Raw genomic sequence first — 23,753 nt, forward strand, 5'->3', positions numbered from 1 at the left:
ATGAAAAATGTCACTGGTCTATAAATAAACCAAGTCAGATCTCCGGTGGAAACAGTCTCAGTTTTATATTTGTTTAATGTATTAATATATAACACGTAAACACAATATTTTCTTAATGACAGCAGTCTACAAGTTAAACAAAGCACATTAGATTATGATTTTTAGGTTTGTTTAATGTTATTAATATTGCAACAATGGCTTTAAATACATAATAATCACAAAATCTTAAACATTTAACTGTATTTTGTGAGATATCTTATTGTGTAATTGCAGTATTATGAAACATTGTTACATAATCATAAATATAGTCTCCTGTATAATGCCAAATATTTTCCAAAGCAATTGTAAAAAATTTTCCCTGGGGTTGAAGAACCTTTTGAGGAACTCAGGAACTCTATGGTGTTTCTACCGAAGAGTTCCAGAAACCAGGGGCTAAATTTAGTTCCTGCTGATTGGCAGAAAATTTGTATAATGGGTGACTCTGGTACCAGCAATCGGATGAGAGGTGAACATTTTTGTTATCTATTAGTGTTACTGTAAATGCCTAATTATGTTGTTTGATGTTGAGATAAACAAAGAGAAAGTATGCAATTGCGAACAAATGAGGGGGGAGGGGAGGGGGGCGTGGTCAAGAGAGCTAGGGAGTGAATGAGAGAGATAAAGCAGCAATAAGAGAAGAAAGTTGGTAAAAGAAGATAGTAAAAAAAAAAAAACTTGACTGCAGTTATGCTAAAGCAGAAATAAATTACTGTCAAACTTGTACAGCACGTAATCTTGTGATAGTTGTCAGTACATCCAATGGTAGATAAATAAACAGGAACTTAAAATAGCTACTTCTTTGAAAAGTTTAGTTTTTATCTGTTCTGTTATCCGAAAGAGTTGTTATCGCTGCATGTCCCCTTCAGCATTCTGATGTAAGCAAACTTGGCAGCGAAACTCATTTGACTGACAACTGACAAATAATGATTTGGTGTTGAAGAGGGGTGGATATTTCTGCATATTTGATTTAGTTGCATTTGGAGTAGATTTACTGAGTGAAGTTGTGTTGCTTCAAGTTTGTACTATGCATCCATGGTGTATATACTATATTCTCTGAACCTTTGGGTGAGCTACTCTAAAACGGGGCTACTGGTACCTCATGAGCCACCTGTTGGAGACCCCTGGTTTACATTCATTCATTACATTCACTGAAACATAAGAGTGGCACCACAGAAAAAAAAACGAATAACAGCATGACTCTGTTTTGTTGTTTCTTCATGCATATGAAATGAATTGTTGTTTTTAATCAGTCAGTGGTCTAATTTGTTTGATCCTTACTTTCTTTAGATGTGGTGAAAAAGCAAACAGGTTTGCACAAAAGGGACTTTTTGATTCCCTGTTTAGTTACTGTGGTAACATACATTCACTGAACATTTTATTAGGAACAACACCTGCTTATTCATGCATTTATCCAAACAGTCCATCATGTGGCAGGAGTTCCCTATATAAAATCAAATAAAAATCAAATAAAATGCATGTACAGGTCAGAAACTTTGGTTAATGCTCACATCAAACATCAAAATGTGTTCACTGTGACTGTGACCATGGCATTGTTGGTGCCAAACGGGCTGGGTTGAGTTTTTTTTTTCTTTCCTTTATTGTGCAAGTGAAGAAAAGTGTAGAAAAACACACAATAGAGGGCATAACAAACATGTAAGAGAAAGGAGAGAAAGAGAAGCAGAAAAGAGAGAAAAAGAAGAGAAGAAAAATCATAATAATATAAATTAAAATGAATAAATACATAAATGATGATAACAGTTGCGGACGGTCACTAGTTTTGAGATGTAAGAATGTAGGTGTGTGTTTGTGTGTGTGTGCATGTATGTGTTAGTATGTGTGTAATTTCGAATGATAGCATACACATGGAGCATACACATATGTGTGTGTGTGTGTGTGTGCACGTGTTTCTGTGCATGTCTGCATTTCTGTTGATTGTGGGTGGGGTAGGGGGGCACAAAGTAGAGCAGGGAGCAGAGCAGATCCAGCCGTCATTGGGTTGAGCCCAGAGGGGAGGTAGTTGAGAGGTGGATAGGGAGGCTGGACTGTACCTGAAGGTACCAAATCAGATTTTTTTTTTCTTTTTTGTTAGACCTTGATGGGCTTCCCCAGTCCCTCGAGAGGGGTTTCAACAGCACGGGTTGAGTATTTCTGAAACTGCTAACCTCCTGGCATTTTCTCACAAAACACTTTAAAAGTTTTAGATAGATTTTAATAGACATATTTTTAATGATCAACTTTAAAAGTAAGCAGGTTTATTAAATATTATTTGTAGTGAAATGGTGAAAGATTGGTGGTTAAACCACTGGTATCATCTTTAAAGGGTACATACCCTTTTAATCCCATTTTTGTATTGCGTCATGTGGTTTGCACACTTTAATATTTTTTCTTTTTCAGTAGGAAGAATATGACTTGACTGATGAGAAAGTTTTCTCTTGATATTAATCATAAATAGCTGATGTTGCTCTCTGTCATTTCAAATGATGCCATTGAACACTAGGTTCATGTGGTAGCTTGCCAATTGTACCTGCAGGTTTAGAAGTAGGTACTCACATGTTTCCCATCTGAAATTAAGGTTAAAGATAAGCGAGAGAGAGGGACAGAGATGACTTCCAGAGCCAGACTGCTGCTGGAAGTGCTTTAACGGTGAGCTTGAACCTGCTGATGAGATTGTATCATGGGTCATCACTGAAGGCCCCCATGGGTTAATAACATCCCCTCAAGATGGTTTATCAACTGTCAGGACATGCCAGACAAGCACACACACACACACACACACACACACACATTCAGCTGAACACACACAGACATGCTTACTCAGACATGCCCACAAACATATCAACACACAGTGCGTGGTGAGAGTTACCACTTAAATAAGAAAAAGGCTGGAGATTTTGCTCTCAGTAACATAACTTTAAATTTAAATCACCAAAATGTTTCTAGTCTTACAGTTTGCTGTTGTGAAATTATGTGCATTATGTGGTTAATATTTCTTTCCAGTACATGGGAGCACCTTTTTATAGATAAAAATGGGGGAGCAAACATGGAACAATACATAATTGGCAAATTTCCTGTAGTTTATACACCCCATAACGTCTTGGATTTAAGTCAGGGCAGGAAATGATTATGCCTGATTTTCAGACTTTTAGTGTTGCACACTAACTCTGCTATTGTTCCTGTTACTTGGAAATTCAGCTGCAGACTTGGTGTCGTAGCAGCTGGAACTGAATTACTTGTTCACTCTTGCTTCCTTAAGCAGGCACTCATGTTGTTGCTGTTTAGGAAGAATGAAGTGGAGCAGTCTGCTGTTCCAGGTAACAGTCTGGTGCTAACCCATTGCTGGGAGCCTTGTTGCTCTTGGAAGGAGGTCCAAGAGGAGAGGCTTGTTGCCTCTTGGAGAGCCGGGAAGAGAAGAGAGGTTCCAGGTAGCAGTGTGCTGACCTGGCCTGGGAGCCCCATTGCTCCCACAGCAAGGAGAAGAGAGCGAACAAAGGGGCACACTTGGTTTTATTGTCTGGTGACACCTTGGGTCACGTGTTACACAGTGACCAACACTCAGTGGTCAGTAAAGGTCTGCAGGGGAGGTCTTCCACAGGTGTGAAAAGTGGAGAACTGTGGCAGATGATGTTCACAGGGCCCTTCCTTAGTCTGTAGAACAAAGGAACATGTGGTCTCCCCCACCTTGAATGATCTGAGTCCCAACAGTTAGCTATGATTTTTTTTTTCATGCACTGCACCACCTATGCTGGAGTCCAGTTTAGGTGTGCCCGAGCCTTTTGTATGATGATTACAAACCTGACCCAGGGGGACCTCCAAGCAACCAGGGGCCTCACAAGAAAACTAAATAAATAAATGAAGCAGCTCATGTCTTGTAAGGTCCCTGGTTGGTCAGTACTAGGCCAGTCCAACCCAAGGAAAGCCCCACAGATTGTATATAAAGATGGACATAGCCTCTGCGACATCACCCATAGGTTTCCGAAGAGCAGTTCTGAAGGTCAGAATGGGCTGCTCTGCTGTCACCATCTTAGCAGTACCTGTCTCTGCCTAACTCCCAGCTAATCCAAAAATGGGCAAAGAGGTAGGAAGGTATGGAGCCAAGACTTCGGTGCATGCCGGTTTAATAACTGTGACAAGCATATGCTCCTGTTAGCATCGTTAGCACAGCTAGGCATCTGTGTGGCTTTCTCAAAGGCTAACCAAAAACTAATAATAACTTATTTGCTGGCTAATCAGCTAGTTAATTATTTAGCTAACAAACCAGGTATGAGGAGCACAGACTTTAATAACTGCGATTTAGTGCTGACATATTTACAATAATACTAGAATTTCACAAAAAGCAGGAGCACAGACCTCCTCATGTTCTGTTAGTCAATTAACTGCACAAATCATGTAATTTGTCTGATATTTGTATGGAAAATCCTGCAAAAGGCACCAACACCACAGCCACAACCGAGAGGTCACGTTCAATGAGTTTAATTAGCTGAGGTGATGCTGAGCAGACAGCAAGCAGACTGTGAAAGCACTCACCTGTCACTCAAAGTAGCCACACCATCAATTATGCATAGCTTTAAGCCTTAATCAAATTTTAATAGGTGAGTTATATAAAAATTCACCCTTGGTACAGTTGTCGTAGCTATAGAGACCAAAATTATTTTTGTACCAGGCTGTAAATGTGTATTTCTGATGTAAAATTGGGCCTGTTAACATGGTAGTCTATGGGGATTATCTCATTTTTGGAGCCAGCCTCAAGTGGTCATTGAAGGATCTGCAGCTTCTGGCACTTTGTGTTAGCTACATCTTTCGGCCCTAGTGGTTGGTACTTGGTAAGCTAGTGTATTAAGGTGCCACAAGATACCAGTAATGTATAAAGCTCATCATTAACATTGGTTGGATTGTAGAAATCGCCTCAAATATCTTTCTTTGTAATCTTGTGAATTACTCATCAAGACCCATATGCTAATACATTTACTGGGAGCAGTGTCGTGCATGGATGCACTATTGAGCGCCACACGTTGGTCGTTCGTCATTTTTTGGTGAAAGATAAACTGAAAGTATCTGTTTGCAACTACTGAATGTGAACACTTACACACCAGGAGGAGGCCGTAGTGAACCAAAACACTGTTTGCCAACTGCCAAAAAAACATCAGGAGAAAACTACATTTTGGTTTTACGGTGGCACGCAAGAGTTTATGGCACCCAGCATGAAGGAAATAATTAGTTTTAAAAATATATGAAAGATAATCTCTTCTGCTGAAGCAACAGCCTGTTTAACACTGCTGAATTGTGTAAAACCTTGTGTTTTTTTTTCTGGTTGGGTGATATGATGGATGTATACTCAGAGCATACATTTGTGTCTGGTAGTCAGGCTGCATTCAGTGGTTACAGCCTATCAATGACATCACAACTTCCCCAAATGTCATGCACCACCTCACTCATTAGTTTATTGCTGAGCAAATTTCCTCTGCTTGTTTTCCTGCATGGCGTTCTGGGTTGCATCCTTCTTATACACCTCATTGCCTCTGGCATAAGTAATAACCAAAAGAGCAAGAGTGATAAATACAGAGTAAAATGAAATCGTGGCTCAGGGAAAATACCTCCAAAACAATATTTTCTTTTTTGTTTACAGTGTAATTTCTAACCTTTATTAAAGAACATAAATTACATATTTGTTATGTTTCATGGACAAGGCAATGACTTTTGACACAGGTCAACATAAAAAAAACATTGGCAACTCTGAAAGAAATTGAAAGTTCAGTTTGAAGAGATTGTGCATACAGCAACCATTGGCTGGGTGCCTCAACAGTCTCAGCTTTGGGAGAATGGGGAAACCATTCTTAACAAAACTTAAAAGATTTTGGCTAAAATTTCCAGAAGGCATATGAGAGACACTGACATTAGCTGGAATAAGCTTTTATGATCTTATGTGACCAAACTGAACCATTAGGTCTATCACACCAAACAATCCATCCAGCCATCTATTTTCTTCCACTCATGCAAGGTCTGGTTGCGGTGGCAGCAGGCTAAGCAGGGAATTCCAGACATCCCTCTCTCCAGCAATGCTTTCCAGCTCCTCCTGGGGGCTCCCAAGGCATTCCCAAGCCAAATGGAATATGTAATCCCTCCACCAAATTCTGGGTCTGCCCTGTGGCCTCCTCCCAGTTGGGGACCAATCTCCCACTCCATCTTACCCTCACTTGTAAACAAGACCCCTGAGATACTTGAACTCCTTCACTTGGGGCAGTAATTCACCCCCAACCCAGAGGGAGCAGTCCACCGTTTCCCAGCTGACAACCTCAGGCCTCAGACTTGGAGGTGCATTTCACACTTCGCTGCAAATCATCCCAATGAGCACTGGAGGTCATGTTCTGATGAAGCCAACAAAGCAAAGATGCAATTCTGAGGTTCCCAAAGCAGACACACTCTTTGCCTCAACTGCACCTTGAGATCCTCTCCATGAATATCACAAACAGGGTCAGAGAGAAGGGGAACCTTGGCAGAGTCCAACACTCATCGAAAACATGTTTTACTTTTTGCTCAGAATGCAGACACAACTCTCATTTTGGTTATACAGGGACGGAATGGCTCGTAGCAAAAGGCCCAGTACCTCATACTTCTGCAGTACCCCCCACATAGCCCCTCGGGGGACACGGTCATAAGCCTTCCCCAAGTCCACGAAACACATGTGGACTGGCTGGTTAAACTCCCATGACTACCTCAGAACTCTTGCAAGGTTAAAGTGGCCCCCTTGTCAGGGGCCACTGTTCCCTGGCCAGGACGGGATCCACATTGCTGCCCCTCAATCTGAGGTTCAACAATCAGTCAGAGCCAACTTTCCAGCTCCCTGGAGTAAACTTTTCTGGGGAGGCTGGGCAGTGTGATACTCCGATAATTGGAGCACACCCTCCAGTCCCCTTTTTTGAAAATGGGAACCACCACCCAAGTCTGCCACTCCAGAGGTACTGTACCCGACCTCCATGCGACATTGAAGAGGCATGTCAGCCATGACAGACCAACAATGTCCAAAACCTTCAGCATCTCAGGGCATATCTCATTCACACTCTGCACTGTTTTTTAGCCCTCACTTACAGACCCATCTAATGGTTTGCTAATGAATATGTGGGCTCTCTGTTTTCCTCACCTTTTTTAAATAACCACTCCATTAAACCCAAATTGTCACATTCAGTGTTTAGTCTCTTGTTGGCCTCAGGCAGTGTCTGAAATTAAGTCATCATGATTTTTTATTTTTAATGGTTTTTCTGTTAATGTTTGATCTTTGTCCTGAAATAAGTGGACTTTAATGGCATTATGCAGTGTACCTTAACTGATCATCAAATAGTTTTTTCTTCTGGCAGGATATAAGATAGTGAAGTTATTGTAAGCAAAGCAAGTAAATTAGAGTGCTTACATTATTTATGCAAAGTAATCTCACTGGGCTGTCAAACTGTCTCCTCCAGTTAGGCTTAATCTTTACTTAGCCTTTCAAAAATATGCTGTCCTCAATGAGTTTTTTGCATTTTCAGAATAATTAACATAGTCAAACATTGGCTGTGTTTATATGCTTCACTTTGCACATAGTTATGTCACTGACCTTGTTTCACATGTTAATGTCCTATCACAGTCATAGTAACTAAATACTGTAACAAAGTAACATTGCAGGTAATGAACAAACTGATTAAGATGACTGAGATACAACTACTGTCATGTAGGCAGTACTCAGAGCATTACTGAGAGATTAACTGTGAGAATGGGAGTTCATAATAGTGCATTGTTATTAATAAAAAAACACATTATATGCACTACACCTGTACAATATGAGTTTATTAGTTGGCAGTTGTGGAAAACATTTAGAGATGCGTAAGTCAAGTTTATACAGAGCAAATACCAGTATCAACATACTTTTACATTTTTTCAGATCCTCAGAGTTCTTTGCCATGAGGTGCCATGTTGAACTTCCAGTGACCAGTATGAGATAGTGTGAGAGCAATAACACCAAATTTAACACACCTGCTCCCCATTCACACCTGAGACATTGTAACACTAATGAGTCACATGGTGTGCTCACTTTTGTTGCCAGCGGTTTAGACATTAATGGCTGTGTGTTGAGTTATTTTGAGGGGACAGCAAATTTACACTGTCATACAAGCTGTACACTGACTTCTTTACATTGTATCAAAGTGTCATATCTTCAGTGCTGTCCCATGAAAAGATATAATAGAATATTTACAAAAATGTGCGGGGTGTACTCACTTTTGTGAGATACTGTAACTCTTAACGCATTTCCCTCATAAATGAGCAAAATGTAGTCGAGTGCTTTATGCTCCTTAATACTTCTTATCTTCAGAATTTTATGAGGAAATGTTATTCTTTTGAGTCAATAACATTTTTTTGTGTATAGTAAATTTTCATATTACTTCAATTTACTTCAAAAATTAACATTTACAAAGAAAGCATATGAGCAGTCTAAAAAATATGCAGTGTTATAGATAATACATAGTGTATAAAATCAATATTAGCTTCAATTCAGCCTGTAATATTTTGCAGCTAATACTTCTATAAAAAGCATTACTTTGACTTGTTATGTGATATTCTTATATTGAGATATTGCAAGTTTTAGTTAAATAAAATGTCTCAATGCTTATTTTTCTAATGTAAATTACATACACCGTTCCAGGTTATTTTGATGAAATTTCCTGATTATTAACATATATAATATAGCAATTTGTTTTTTACCGATGCAGAAATTTCCATGAGATTAGTAGGAAATCCGGAGAGACATGAAATGAAGCATTCTTGTGATCTTCTGTATATAAAATGTATATTAACCCTCTGTCTTTGTCTTTTTCTTTAATCCACAGGGTGTAGGTGCTGACCCCCATATTGCCTTGGCCCTGTCCCCCGAGTCCAAGCTGGCCAAAGAGGAAGCAGAGCAGAACTCCTTCCAGGACATTGATGAGATGACCATCAGGATAGGTAGAGCTGGACCTCTCTCAGGCAAGCCTCCCTTCATATACCCACATCAACTGTTCCAAGTCATTACCAAAGGATACAGTTCCATTTTTTTGCTCCACTAGGAAAATCAGCCACCAGAAAGCTAAAGGAATTATGCCACATTGATGCAGACTAAAAATGTATGAAAAGGGGCTGCTGCATTGGCTGCCTTTGTAAAATCTCACCTGGAGCTTCTATATTGGCTTCTTTTCTCCTGTCAAATCACTGTCCTGGTTTTACTGTTTTCCCTTTTCTCAATCTGCTTCATCTGTCAATCTGCAATATTAATAGGGTGTTCTTCTAACTCTGAATGTTGATAGCTCTTTAAAAATGATCCTTAGTGGGTTTGTGGGGACAAATTTTTTTCATCACACACAATACATGTATCAAGTCCAAGTCATGTGTGACAATAGAGTACAACATGGTGGAAAATTAAAAAACAAATGAAACAGAATAACACATTTTAGATACGATAGTACAATTTCAGTTCTTTTGTCATGTGTAATGTGCACTTAAAACTGTTCACATGCTGACTGTAACTCTCAGTGAGCAGATTAAATCCAGATTAATTCCTGTCAGTCTCCACTGCACTATAATAAAAAAAAAAACACTCAAGTGGAAAGAAAAAATACTCACTTTAACCGAGACAGCTGGGACAAAGCTAGCTACAAACACAACATTAATATAGTTAATAAGTAGCTTTATGTGCTCCGTTTCTCCTTTTTTACCATAAGCAAAAGTTTAACACATGACAAACAATCATACAAGTTAATACACACTGTATAATTTGCCAGTCAGTGACTGTTTGGGGAGTCATAATTTAGCAGCAGTAAGGTGTTTTTACATTTCTTTTTCATTCTGCCCCCAGTATTGAGCCTTTCTAAAGGTCAGTGATATGGTATTGCAATCCTTAAATTCAAAATATTGTCTTCTGTCACTGAGTCTATAATGTACATCCATTTGCAATTTACGAACATTTCTAAATAGTGCTTTTCTTTTTAGCAAAGGAATAATGTAAATGTCTAGCCATATAAATATTATGATTACGGTAATGGTCTTGAAAATGGTCTGGCATTGGTTTGGTCTTGGACTTGGTCTCACCCCCCCTTGGTCTTGGTATTGACTTGGTCTCGCCATCCTCAAAGTCTTGGTCTTGTCTTGGTCTTGGTATGCTCTGGTCTTGGTCTTGACTCGATCTCAGGTTAGGTGGTCTTGAACACAACACTACTGCTGCATACACGATATGAAAAAAAATTGTAGTCTCTCCTTGCAAAATCTGATAAACTTCCTAAAGTGATGTCACTTGAGTCAGCGTCAGTTGGATCTGAAGACTACAGCTTTGAAAATGGAATGAAAGTACCAGACCTCTGTACCCTGCTCCTCATCTCTGTTTGTGACTAGAGGCTTGAGCTAGATTAGCCACAACTAGAATAGATACCAGGTTTTGACAAGGAGGAAGAATGCATAGAATAAAAAAGATATTACCCCTTTCCTTACACTGTCTTTAATGAGTCAACAATGTTATAGGAGTGCAATGCTGAACCAGTGGAGTAATATTTTAAAATAACAGTCACTGAAGAGGCAGGTGAACAACACCAGAGTTCAGCTGGAGGGAACAGCTCTGACATACAAAGAACTAGAGTATTGATGCACAGGAAGCCAGTCTGCCCAGTGTCATCATCTTACAAGGATGGCGACAGGAGCCAGTACAGCTAACCTCACTTCTTCTTAGTTCACTTGGTAGTACAAGTTTGTTTCCCAAGTTTTTTCTGTCAGCAACTCCCACAAGCTTTATTAATTAACAATCACCACTGTGATGTCATTGCTCACTGTAGCATGTAGCATGCCAGAAAGCATTGATTTTTCAGGTTTTATGACATTGTAATTAGCAAATAATAATATTTTTGATTTTTTTCATATAAAGGGCATGGATATTAAAACTGTCGCAGCAGTATTTTACTTTATCATTTTTGTCTCAGTATCAGACCTTTTTCGCAGTAGATATTTTGACTTGTCGCAGCAGAAGCAGCACAGATGGAACTGATAGTACTAAAAATGGCTGTTTCAATCGAATGTACAGGAAGCCACTTTAGTGAGCCACCATGCACAAAAGCAGGGCTTGATTATATCTATGCTTTTCCTGTTGGCATGTCGAACAGTGTGTTGTGAAGGCTTTTTGCTAAACTAATTCATGCAGGCACAAGTGACTGTTGGATAACCACTTGAACATTGCTAAATTATTTAAAATAGCTAGAAGATTGATTTTTTTTTTGGTTGATAATTCCTTTGTAACTGTGTATGCACATCTGAGTAATTTTATCTGACTCACTCCTCTTCATTTCCATTATTGTCACAGTGGCCTTACATATACACTGAGATTTTATAGTTTTAATGATGATAGTGACATTTTTTCACAGTTTTAAATGTAATGTTAGATCTGAAGAGAGTGCAGTTAAAAGTCTTCAGTTGCCTTAATGTTATTTTAAGGGGCATATCATAGTTAGCAGCTGGAGGTACTCAACTTAAAGACAAAGGGAGAAAAAAACCCTTAAAAACTTGTTAAAATTGAAGAACTTCAAGTCTGTCCTGTGACAAAAAGAGGAATAAGCATATTCATATTCTGATAAGCTATAACTCAAATAATATTTCTAAACCTTTCTTACCTCATTTACTTTTTGAGAATGTTGTCATTTCAATCAAACATGGCCATGAAACATAGCTTTACTCATTGTTAACAGTGATTGTACGTTTCCTGTAGCTCTTAAGTCCAAAGATCGAATGTATATTTCAGATGAGCTACTACAGATTAATATATATCCATCCATTATCTACACTGCTTATCCCACCTTACAGTGGACGGGGTTCACCCTGGACAGGACGCCAGTCTATCACAGGGCTGACATATAGAGACAAACAACCATTCACATTCACACGCAATTTAGAGTCACCAATTAACCTAATGTATGTCTTTGGATTGTGGGAGAAAGCTGGAGTACCCGGGGTAAGCCACGCAGACACAGGGAGAACATGCATACTCCTCACAGAAAGGCCCAGGTTCAAACCCAGAACCTTCTTGCTGTGAGGCAACAGTCCTAACCACCACACCACCGTGCAGCCCACATATACAACCCCATTTCCAAAAAAGTTGGGACACTTGGTAAAATGTACATAAAAACAGATTCCAAATCATGTAAACCCATATTTAATAGAACAAGTGTTGAAACTGAGTAATGTTACTGTTTAATGAAAAATATATGCTCAATTTGAATTTGATGCCAGCAACACATTTCAAAAAAGTTGGGACAGGGGCATGTTTACCACTGTGTTGCATCACCTCTACTTTCAAAAACACTCTGTAAACATTTGGGAACTGAGGAGATCAGTCGCTGGAGTTTTGAAAGTGAAATGTTGTCCCATTCTTGCCTGATATAGGCTTTCAACTACTCAACAGTTCGGGGTCTCCTTTGTCATATTTTTCATATCATGATGCGCCAAATGTTTTCAGTGGTTGATAGTTCTAGACTGCAGGCAGGCCAGTTTAGCGTCACAGACAATAGTTTTTAGAAGTGTTCTGGAGTCCGTGCAGTGATTTCAAAAATAGAATAGTGTCTGTTTTTAATGCAGTGCCGCCTGAGGACCCAAAGATCATCGCCATCCAATATTGGTTTTCAGCCTTGTCCCTTGAGATTTCTCTGGATTCTCTGAATCTTTTAATGATATTATGAAATTTTTTTTATTTTAAAATGTGTTATTTTATTCCCAAATTCTTTGCAGTTTCATATTGAGGAACATTATTCTTCAATTGTTGCATTATTTGCCCATGCAGTCTTTCACAGAGTAGTGAACCTCTCCCCATCCTCACTGCACAGAGACTCTGCCTCTCTGGGAGCCTCTTTTTATACCCAGTTACCCAATCATCTACTGACCTGTTGCCAGTTAACCTAATTAGTTGTGAGATATTCACCAGGTGTTTTTGTTTTTTTGTTTTTTTAGCATTATACAACTTTCACAGTCTTTTGTTTGTATATATGAATAAACAATGATACAAATGTTCAGCCAAATAAATATAGGCCACAGTAGGTACTTTGTAAAGCAGCCATCACTATTTTGATAAACTTAGTAAACTCTTTTAAATCTGTAGTTTGAATTATTTTTCAAATTTGGGATAATCCTACATTATTGTGCATCTTAACTATTTTTCTCATCCAGTGGCTGTTCTACCTTGTATGACGCTCTGGGCGACTGCCCCACCACACACACACACACACACACACACACACACATCTAAGATAATCTAATTATTAAAATATTGCACTTCACTTCATCAACACACCATCAACCAAGAGTCAAGACTAAACCAATTCACCTTGGTGTGCAGATTTGTTTTGTATTATTTTTTATAATTTCACACATCTTCACAAATGCTCATGCAACAAATGCTAATAGACATGTTTTACAGGACAAAACTAAAAGATTAAAAACATGTATTTTAGTCACGCTCATCAGCATCAATTTCAGAGTCCTTTAATTCCTGTGTAGCACAGCAATGGCCACAGAGAAGAAGCTGATTATAGCCGTAGGGCTCCTGCTGTCGTTGCTTATTAAACCTCAAGGCTGAATTCTTGCTCCTTCACCCTGTGGGGAGAGAGAAAGAAATATGAGAGGGTAGAATTGCATCATCCTGTGCACTTCTTACTGCAGAGTCCTGTAATTGTTCTGATTTGTACTTACAATATGGCTCAGTGAGGATGTTTGAGACTGGTGACGCGATTTTGTTAAGTGTTTTTTGGTTTTGTGCCAGTGGTGTTAAACTTAATCTACAGTTGTACTAGAATGGGGTCAGGACAGGAGATGGGTAGGATATGTAGGAATTTAGTATTCACAGGCACATATGAACAGCCTATTGACGTTAGCACCCTCTTTTGCATCTAACAAAGCTCAACAGATAATTTGCATATTCTCCAAGTTTAAGATTAACCTTGCGAGATGCTTTGCGTCTTTGTGAGGCTTTTACACATCTTAACTATTACATCTCATTAAACACCTCTTGTAGAAAATCATCTGCAATCTGTAATCAAAGCCTTTAAATCCAACCCAAACTTTTCCTTCTCTATGTTCTGATATCTGATTGGTGGTTGGTCTCTTTTCAATCTGAAGGTACTTGGTTAATTTGGGGCCTGTCTCCTCTTGTCTTCAGTTTCATTTTTATAGAAATCTGGTATTTTTTTAAGTGGATTCTTTCTTTCAAAGGCCTCTCTGTGAAGCAGCAGTCACTGCCTTTTCAGCCATCACAGAAGATAAATAAACCAAACATCCAATTTGGTCCTTTAGATGTGTGGTATGTGAATGTGGATGGTATGTATTGCCATTCATTCTAATCTTCTAAACAGGATATTAGCTGCTTGAAACTTCAATTAAATTGCTTTTCACTGCTAAGAAAGACATCTGTTCAAAAGTATGAATTGATTATCTGTTTAGAGAAGAGTTTGAGGAAGCCCTCCTCTTCCAACTCTCTAGGGTGGTTCAATACAATCGATGGAACATGGAGACTAGACTAATATAATATAATATGCCACAGTTGAAAAGACTAGCAGTACATGTCACTTTTCCTGCACTTTACAGTTCATGCTCTCCATCTAGCCCAAAAAAAATTATAATAATCTCATATTTTTCTCCTATGATGCAGTACATGATCAAACCTAGTAGCAGTTCTGCTCAGATTTAGTCAATGATGAGAAATATTGATACACAGACCCAAGACCTGCAGTGGGACCCTATCTGACCTGATTATACAAATTTTTTTGTCCCAGTTTTTGGTCTTAGTTGTAACTGAGAGGACTATATATATATATATATATATATATATATATATAGGACAGGAAAGTCAGGGAGAGAGAGAGGGGATGTGCGCTCTACCAGGTGAGCCACCGAGGCGCCCCGAGGACTATTTAAAACCTCTAAAATGAAGTTAATAGTGCAGTATCTTGATATCTTTAAATTATAGTGTTGAATAAAATTTAATCACACTAACAACCCATTGAATCGAATGTACGTTTAATATTTTATTTGAACAAAATATCTTTTTTACAGAAAAGGTGCTTTGAATTTTTTAAAACTAACTTACAGTCACATTCATACAGACATGAACTGTGATCCTTGATGTTATGATCCAGCATGTAAATTTTGTCAAATGGCATATATAGCCAGATAGTAAACACTGATATTGAATTACAATGCAACTCTACTGTCAGCTAGTGAAATGGGCATTTAGCCGTTCTGACCAACTTTAGTAAAAACAGGCTGTTTCTCTGACTCTATAAGTCATGAAGCATGTTTAATAGATCAGTGCTTTGCTTCCTGCTGTTCTCCAGGTATTTGAAGTGGCAAGAAGCCTCTTGTTAGCATGGATGCATGTATTCCCACATACATACATGCACGTACAAAACTGTTGGGGCACAGGTAGGAGCAATTTGGTTATTGGCTTATCATATTAATGATTATCAGTGATAATCACCAATATATATATAAATGTTTACTACAAGTAGTAACCTCGGGGCACCACCCTGTCACCAGGGACCAATGACCAAATTGATGGCTCAGAATACAGTCTCAGAAGGTTGGTTGAAGGGTAAATTCGAGCACTGACTGTTGTGAATCCAGCTGTTATCACAAATATAGTCACAATAATCACAGACAACAACTAGTTAAATTATAACAGGATTTATTAATAAGAGTAATAATTATTCAACATAACATTACTTAATATTAAACCGATTATAATTCAACTATAACTAAAACAAACATTGGTTACTAACTAGATGATTACAGGCAAAACACATATGTACAACCGTGTGTGTGTGTGTGTGTGTGAGAGAGAGAGAGAGAGAGAGAGAGAGAGAGAGAGGATGTGACGAGGTCACGTGACTGACGTGTCAGTAGGAACCAAGATGGCGGCAGAGTGAGGTACTCGCTAGAGCCAAGATGGCGGCTGGCCGCAGAGCGTGAGTGGCGTGAACACGAGAACAGTGGGAGGGGCCTTGAGCCTTACGTTATGACGCGTCACACTCTCGGGCCTGAATGAGAGAGATGAACATGAGGTGTGTGACTGGGAGGAAAGAGGGAGAATAGAGGTGAAGAGAGGAAAGAGTCCACAAGAGGTCGTCACCACAGTTAATAATCACCACAATATCACTACACAATAACAGAGCCAGAGAACCGAGCTCGTCTGGTCGGATATTGGTCCTTTAACTAGTGATATTTGGCTTATTAAGCTGATCACAGAGAACGATCTAAACAACAGGATCTGCAGCACTTATAAGTCAATAGCAACAATACAACACGCTACACTAACTGTGTCTCTGCCCAGACATCAGCCTCTTACTGTGAGCTGCTCCGATCCTCCGGAGTCAGAACAGAAAGTCTCTGGGTCTCCACAGCTCGGTCCTCGGCCGGAGCTCGGCGGGTCGTGTCTCGCTCTCCTGGCGATGACAGTGATGAGTTCCTCGGCGGCAGCGGGAAGATCACAGATGAGGGACGGTGAACTTTGTTTGTCTTTAACAAAGTCGGCGCTCGTCCTCACAGGACGTGAAATCAGCTGATTGCACAGCGATCTACGTCGGATCCGAGAAGAAGAGAAACACAGCAGTCTGTGCGCTCGGCCTGCAAGTTGCAGACTGTGACCTGGGCTTGAAGAAGTTCTGGAAAGGGTCAGATGTTTGCAGATTGCTCCCTTTCAGCAGCCAGGTCACAGAGAGAGCTGGAGGAGCTCTCTACTGTACCTGGTGCACGGGAATGAAGCGCAGGAGGAGGGTCGCAGCGCAGCTTTTATTACCTGAGTGACGTCACCGGGGATCCCTGCTGGGAATGCCTGGCCGCGGCCAATGCCGGTGCTGAGTTTTCTTTCAAACTCCAATTTTACACCTAGGTGTGAATTGTGGGGGTGGTTTTGGCCCATAGCCTGGAGGGAAATGTAGTTCACTCCTTTGTTCTCCCCACGAGGCATGGCTCGAGTCAGGCTTCAGGAGAAGCACGCGGGCCTCTCTATTGTTCCCTTCAGGATGCATGGTTTGACACTCAGGCCTTGGAGTGGCTTGTAGGCCTCTCCATTGTTCTTCTCAGAACTCATGGCTTGCGATCCCAACAAAACTATTCCAGCTCCCTCTCATACTTAATGCACGACGTCCTAAATAATTCAGTCAGCATTAGGAGGAATCAAAGTGCGCCTTATGGCGTTCTGTTTATTTGGTGATTGAGATTGAATTTTAGAATGTACTATATAAAATGACAAATGGGATTAGATCTGAATTTCTCCACACATGCTTAGCAGTAAATGCCATGCAGAATATGAACCTACATACTTCTACTTCCTAGTGTGGCACCTATTTTAATCAATTAATCTTTTTTTATGTATAATTTTTCAGGCCTTTGGGCAAAAGCAGGAGCCAACTATGTGACCTATCTTTTAAAATGAGGAGAAGGTGATGTCGTAGTTGTGATCAGAGGGAAGTCTTAATGCATTTTACCAACCACATCATATATCTGTGTGTCAGATTTTCTGGAAATATCTTGACAAGATGAAGCAAAAAATGTTTTTATTATTATTATTTTTTTTGTATTTATTTTATTTATTTATTGTTTGATCCTATCTCTACCCTAAAATAACATCAAGGAATGGTTTTCAGCATGCTAAATTTGTATATCCATGTACAGTAATACAAAGCAAATGTCAGACTTCATCAAAATATCAGAGGTACCTAGGGATCTGTTAAAGTTCTGCAAGGGCAAAAAAGGTGACCATAAAAATAGTGCTAACAGATGTTTTAACTGACCTGAGGGAGTGGAGACATTAATTTTGTCTTTAACAGTTTGTATAATGGAAACGGCTGTTAAAAACAGTTAATCTGTTACAAACTGATAAGTGGAAATTTTGATAGCAACAAGTTGGGGTTAGATTTTCACTCACTACTCCCTATATAGTCCAATATGTAGTGAGTTTGCCATTTTGTAAAGCTGTCCCAATCAGTGATAATTATTATGCCTTATATAATGGACTCATAGTATCCCACAATGTATCATGAAAAGTAGTGTACAGCCAATGGTCACAAACTAAGCAATATATACCATCATGCACTGCGGTCATGGTGAAAGACAAAAGTGTTTTTTAATTTTACTGATGAGCTCACTGTATAGTCCCCTACATAGAACTCCCTGGATAGTGAGTAGCGAGCAGTGAATGAGTAAGTGATTTCCGCCACAACCTGTGTGTTCATTGTTGTTACCATGGCGACGAAGGTCTGGTATGCCTTCTGGCGTATAGACTTCTACTGATTGTATCTGAGGGAAGGGACAAACAACATATATGGGTGGGTTAAATTGGAAGACTTGCTGGGATTAAAGGTTCCTTGTAGAGTTGACTTGTAAAAAGCCATCTTTACTTTCAATTTTCTTACCAAACTGTATTTCAAGCTAGTAAATGTGTAGAATGCAATTCCTTGCACAGAAAATATTTATAGAGCTAATTTTTTTGAAGAATTTGGAACCTACTTTGTCGTTTTTGAAAATAACTGATAACCTTGTGGGTAAGGTGAAGGAGAATTGATATGATCATGTTCACCATGTCAAATATATTTGTCATGTTAGTGCAGCAAAATGCTGTGTTGCATGTGATGTATGGATTATATATATATATATATATATATATAATATATTATACTTCCTGTAGGCTTCTTGGTTTCTTTATTTTGATACATTACATTAGGTGGTTTTTGGCTTGTTTTCTCCACAGTGACTCTAATTAACCAGACTGTTCCCTCATTTCGGTCTTTTTTGAGCTGAAAAAGAAATAGACTCTTTGCCTGTGTTTTCTCCACTTATTTGATAGAAGGTCAAGAGATCATGGGATTTTATCTGAACCACAGTGGGAACCATTAAAAAGATGCCTGGTACAATCATGTAAAATAAGCACCTCCATGTCCTTTCTCTACACACTCACTCTCAAGCTATAGCAGGAGTACTTTTTGTAATCAAAAGCACATTGTTCATAGTCATTTTTCATATAAAAAGCAAATAATCAGGCCTCATGAGACCGAAAGTGTACCAAACTTTTCCACCATAAAGTCATTTCTGACTGTTAAAGGTAAAAATCTGTTACAGTTTCTCTTAAACTATGAGTGCATTTTTCCATCATGCAGTAGTTACAATAATGTGTTTGTGTGTTATAGTAGAGGGCAGTCAAGTTTTACTTTTAATATTTAATCACAACTTAAATGGCATCCATATCTGGCCATTTCAAATTAAGAGAAAAAGTGGCTGAGGAGATGGCAGCACAGTGATTTTCTTGTGTTTATAGTGTGTATGTCACATGATATTCCAGCATGAGCATCCAGTACATCTTCAGTCCTTCTTATTTATTTATTTATTGTTTGTTTGTTTTTACCTTAATTTACCTTGATCAAATTTGTTGCTTAATGAAGATACACAATTAGGGTTGCCCTCCGTCCGGTATATTTGGGAAGCAATTACCAAATTTTTGCATATAATTATCCATTATTTTTGTACACATCATTTCATTTATAATTATGTTCTCAAAGTGCTGTGAATAATGTAATGTCTAGTAAAACCAAACCACTTACAGCCTACAAGTGGACTTTAGAAGTTTATCAATGAGCAGTAGATTGACAAGCTCCGTGTGCTGTGAGAAAATACACGTGACTGCCTTCTACAGATAAGGACATCAGTATGGCGCTCCATAACTCACCTCATACAGCACATACCATAAAAGCTTTGTCCTTACCACAGTGGTCTAGGTTTGTCCCTTATTTCTTGACAAGCGTATAGAAAATTATACTTTTGAAGATATAAATGGTATCATGGTATCTGTGCAGTACACAGATCCAGCAGATACAGTTCTTCTACAGGCTTGAGCTGGTCTGAGATTCAAACAGCAGACAACCATCTGGCCAAAAGTCTGCTCCTCTAGCCTCTCTACTGCTGTTGAATTTCCTGTGGGTTTGTTTCACCCCACTTTATTGCTTTTTGATGAGGGACACTAATCCTAATGCTTCTTCTATTAAGCCTCAGAGGACAGAATGAGAAAGATTTGATGAAGGTGATAGAGAAATGGATGTTCTGTGAGACGAGAGGGGTAAACACTCAAACTTTTAGTGAGTAGACTTAGTGTTTTGCCAAATGTGCATCACCCTTCCTGTATTATTTATGTCACTAATTTCTGTCTGTCTTTCTCTTTTCCTTTATTTCACTGTCTCAGGCTGTCACACACAGATTTAAAGAGAGACAGAATACTTCCCCTGTACTTGTTTTCATTCTTTTTAAGTTTGTCAATCTTGAGAAGTTTCATGAAAATGGAAACCACAGCAGTTAATTAGCTGAAGAAATCTTCATGAAATCTCTCCACACGTTTATAGTGTGCTCAGCAGTTTTCTTGGCAGCCACCGAATCAGCAGGTCGGCCAACATGAAAAAGCCTGTGGGTCCAAAACCTTTTTTCTCACTGAGAGGCTTATTGATCTAATCTTTTCCCTTCTTTAACGTTGTTTTTAACTTTTTGAAACTGAATTGGCATGTTACACACAGTGGTATTTACAGTGTTGTGGAGCAGCATGGATTTCCACTTCCTCCCTCTGATCAATGTCTTGCATGTTGGCAAAGACTTTGAAAGCCTCACAAAGTTAGCTCCATTGTCTGCGGTTGTGAGGCTAACCCTGTGCTTGATCTTAAAATCTTCATTCATGCCTTCCAGCATAGCAGCTACATATAAAAGAAACATCAAATGTATGACACCCTATGATTCTATAGATTCTACAGTGACACCCAAAACCTTGACCATGCATCAGTTGTTGTTGCTTCATGTTTTTGCTGAGAGAGAATAGTGCAGAGGTTTGTGTGCATGTGCACAGACTCATCTTCTACCATCTTCACTCGAGTCTTTCTTGACAGTAGTTGCCCCCTAGGTACCAACGTAGCTAATGGTAGCTAATGTTAGCTAATGTTAGCAAACTTGACAGGAGCTAATTAGCGATTAGCTACATGTTAGTTTTTGATTGAACATTATTTTTATCAGACAAACTAACACTGCATTCTTTATGTTATTAGATTAAGTGAATTAAATCACCTGCCTGTATGTAACATTACAATGTGGCTAACTTTTCTAAACTTTGCAAAGCTGTTTAGCAAACTCAGTATTAATACACTCAACTTTACACAGTACATACAAATTTGTGTTTGATGTTTACAGAAAAGAGTGCGTTTACTCTCGTGTTGCATCGCTCCCAAGTAAAGACATGCATATGTACAGTACATTGGTGTAGCTAGTCATTGTCATGTTAAGTATGGCCATGGTGGTTCTTCCCCCGACTGGGATTTGGGAAGTTTATCCATGATGACATTGTTGGTGAGCAATGGCCGCCTTTGCACATGCACTACACAAAAGTCAGTTGTGTGGTGTTGGCTATCTGATGATTGCATTGCCTGGGCATGGCTTAACAGGGGTCTGATGACAGAAAAAGGGGATGGCCCTGGTCAAAGGGGGGTTAGAGTAGAAATATTGGTAAAATAAAAACATTAAAAAAAGAAATTCCTTTTGTTTTATGGCCCTAAACTGTTTGTTGTTCCAGTAGTTAACAACACAAAAATGGCTAAAAAAAAGTACTTTAACTACTTTAATTACTATGCAAATATGAATGGAGCTGAACTACCTGCAAGCTACTGCAAAATTTTGTTTAAAATACTAGTTAACTAACTACCAGTACATGTAGTTCACTACTTTGCACCACTGGTCTCCTTGAAAAACCCCAAGGTTTTCTGTAATGATGATTTTTTTGGGCAGCCTAGCTGATGGAAATCAAGGAGTAATCAAGGAAAACAGAAAGATGTACAGAGTACCAATATCTATTTATCATCATTGACAGAACTATGTGTTTATATTTTTAATTTTACCAGCTGAAATAGGATCATCTGCTGGAACTTTAATTTGTATAAAACTCTGTTTACTGTTGTTCCTGCTAATTCATGTTCACTTGAGTTGATTGGCAAAAACCAGAAAAACACGAAAACATGGGACTCATGCTTGACATTTAGGGAACCTTATGATGGATGTTTTGTTGCAGTAAGAATTGATAGACAAAAAGAACAAAAATTATGAAGTTGGATCTTTTAATGACAAGACGAATAAATGGGATAACCTATGGGAGAGCCGATGCAAACTGAAATTATTTCTGAATTGATTTTTGAATCTCACTTTGTCCCTGATTATTGTAATAGGTCTTTCTCACAGAAAATGTTTTGACATGTCACAGTAGGAAACACAATGGACAAAATATTAGAATCAGTGATGACTTAATTCCATTTCGCTGGTTAAAGCGAATGAAAACACAGTTAGAGGAAGACATAAAGAGAAAAACAAAATAAAATGCTTCGACCAAATCTGGTGTTCATGTTTACTACATTCTCAGGGTTACATAAGTGACCAATTGATGTTAAGCACAGCTTTCTCTTTCTGATGTGCAATGAGTTGAGGCTACAGTTTAAGAGATCTGAGCAAAAACATAAAACATATGCATACAAATATTTGTAATTGCTCAAATTATAGTGTAAATAGCACATGTTCATAAACACAAGATCTCCCCTTTCTCTCAAGTGGTCAGTGACAGTTTGGTACCAAATATACTAACTAAACCTTTTAACATACATCATCTTGTGAGGTACCTGGAAAATTATCAGTGATGTTTTCTGGGTCATCAAGTGTTTCCGGTCTCAACATCAGACGTCCTCACCCAGGTGACCCAGCTAAATACTAAATATACTAAATAATATGGTAGGGTTGATAATAGACTGACAAAAACAAACCAAAAAAAATGTCTTTTTTTTCACTATGATATTAACAGGAAGGTTGTTTGCTTCAGCAGCACAAATTTGTTCAGACATGTTAGAGGGAATGAGTAGTGAAAACATACAGAGCTGCAAAAAAGAGGCTGAAAGAGAGGAGGAAAAGGTCCAGTCACCAAAAGAACTTTCACTGATGGATGTCTTTAACAAAAGCTGCATTTTTCTGAGGAGAAACTTATGCAATCACACATCAGCTGCTTTTTACATGTGGTTTTGCTGCTTTTATTACTAGACAGAGCAACTTGCCTTTGACGGGATTCATTTTTTTAACATGATTAACGCTTGTGACATTTGAACCTCGGGCCACTCCGTAGCTCGGGAAATCAGGAAGCAATGCACCGAGGTCGATGCCGTCGTGAGCAGTAATGGATAAAAAAGATATTTTGAATGGCAAGTTCAGCTTCAAAGTCTTGCCAGATGGCTTTCTTGACAGGACAAAAGTAATTTGTATTTATTGTCGCGGTGAATTTACGTACCACCGGAGTACGTCTAGTCTCAAATACCACCTGTCGGCCAAGCACACAGCGGATGCAGAGAGCCCGGCGCCTCCTCCTCGCATGAAGCAAACCATATTTATTTCAGCATCTTGTTTTACAATGCAGTTTGCACATGTTAGTTACTTGAACTGAGAGTATTTCTCATTGTAGCAATAAATAAACATGATTTTTTTGCATAAAGCAAGCATTTGTCTATTCTCATGTTGAAAAGAGTATTACAATCAGTTTAAGGTACATTTAGAACAGATTAAAAATATGCGATTAATCATGATTAACTATGATCACTCATGCGATTAATCGCGATTAAATATTTTAATCGATTGACAGCCCT

General features: G+C 38.8%; 1 protein-coding gene across 4 annotated transcripts in view; it reads left to right on the forward strand.

Moving 5' to 3' along the window:
- LOC139608246 (zinc transporter ZIP11-like) overlaps positions 1–23,753 on the forward strand; it is a 116,369-nt gene that overhangs the window by 61,997 nt on the left and 30,619 nt on the right. For 3 of the 4 annotated variants that reach the window (XM_071461776.1, XM_071461778.1, XM_071461777.1), the window contains exon 5: positions 8,892–9,027. In XM_071461776.1, coding sequence (XP_071317877.1) covers positions 8,892–9,027 — 136 coding nt within the window. The remainder of the gene's footprint in view (positions 1–8,891; positions 9,028–23,753) is intronic. The other variant, XM_071461779.1, reaches the window with a different exon arrangement.

Source organism: Trachinotus anak, unplaced genomic scaffold (assembly GCF_046630095.1).
Source record: "Trachinotus anak isolate AG129_WGS33_773 ecotype Australia unplaced genomic scaffold, CSIRO_AGI_Tana_v1 ptg000025l, whole genome shotgun sequence".
In the NCBI taxonomy this organism is placed as follows: Eukaryota; Metazoa; Chordata; class Actinopteri; order Carangiformes; family Carangidae; genus Trachinotus; species Trachinotus anak.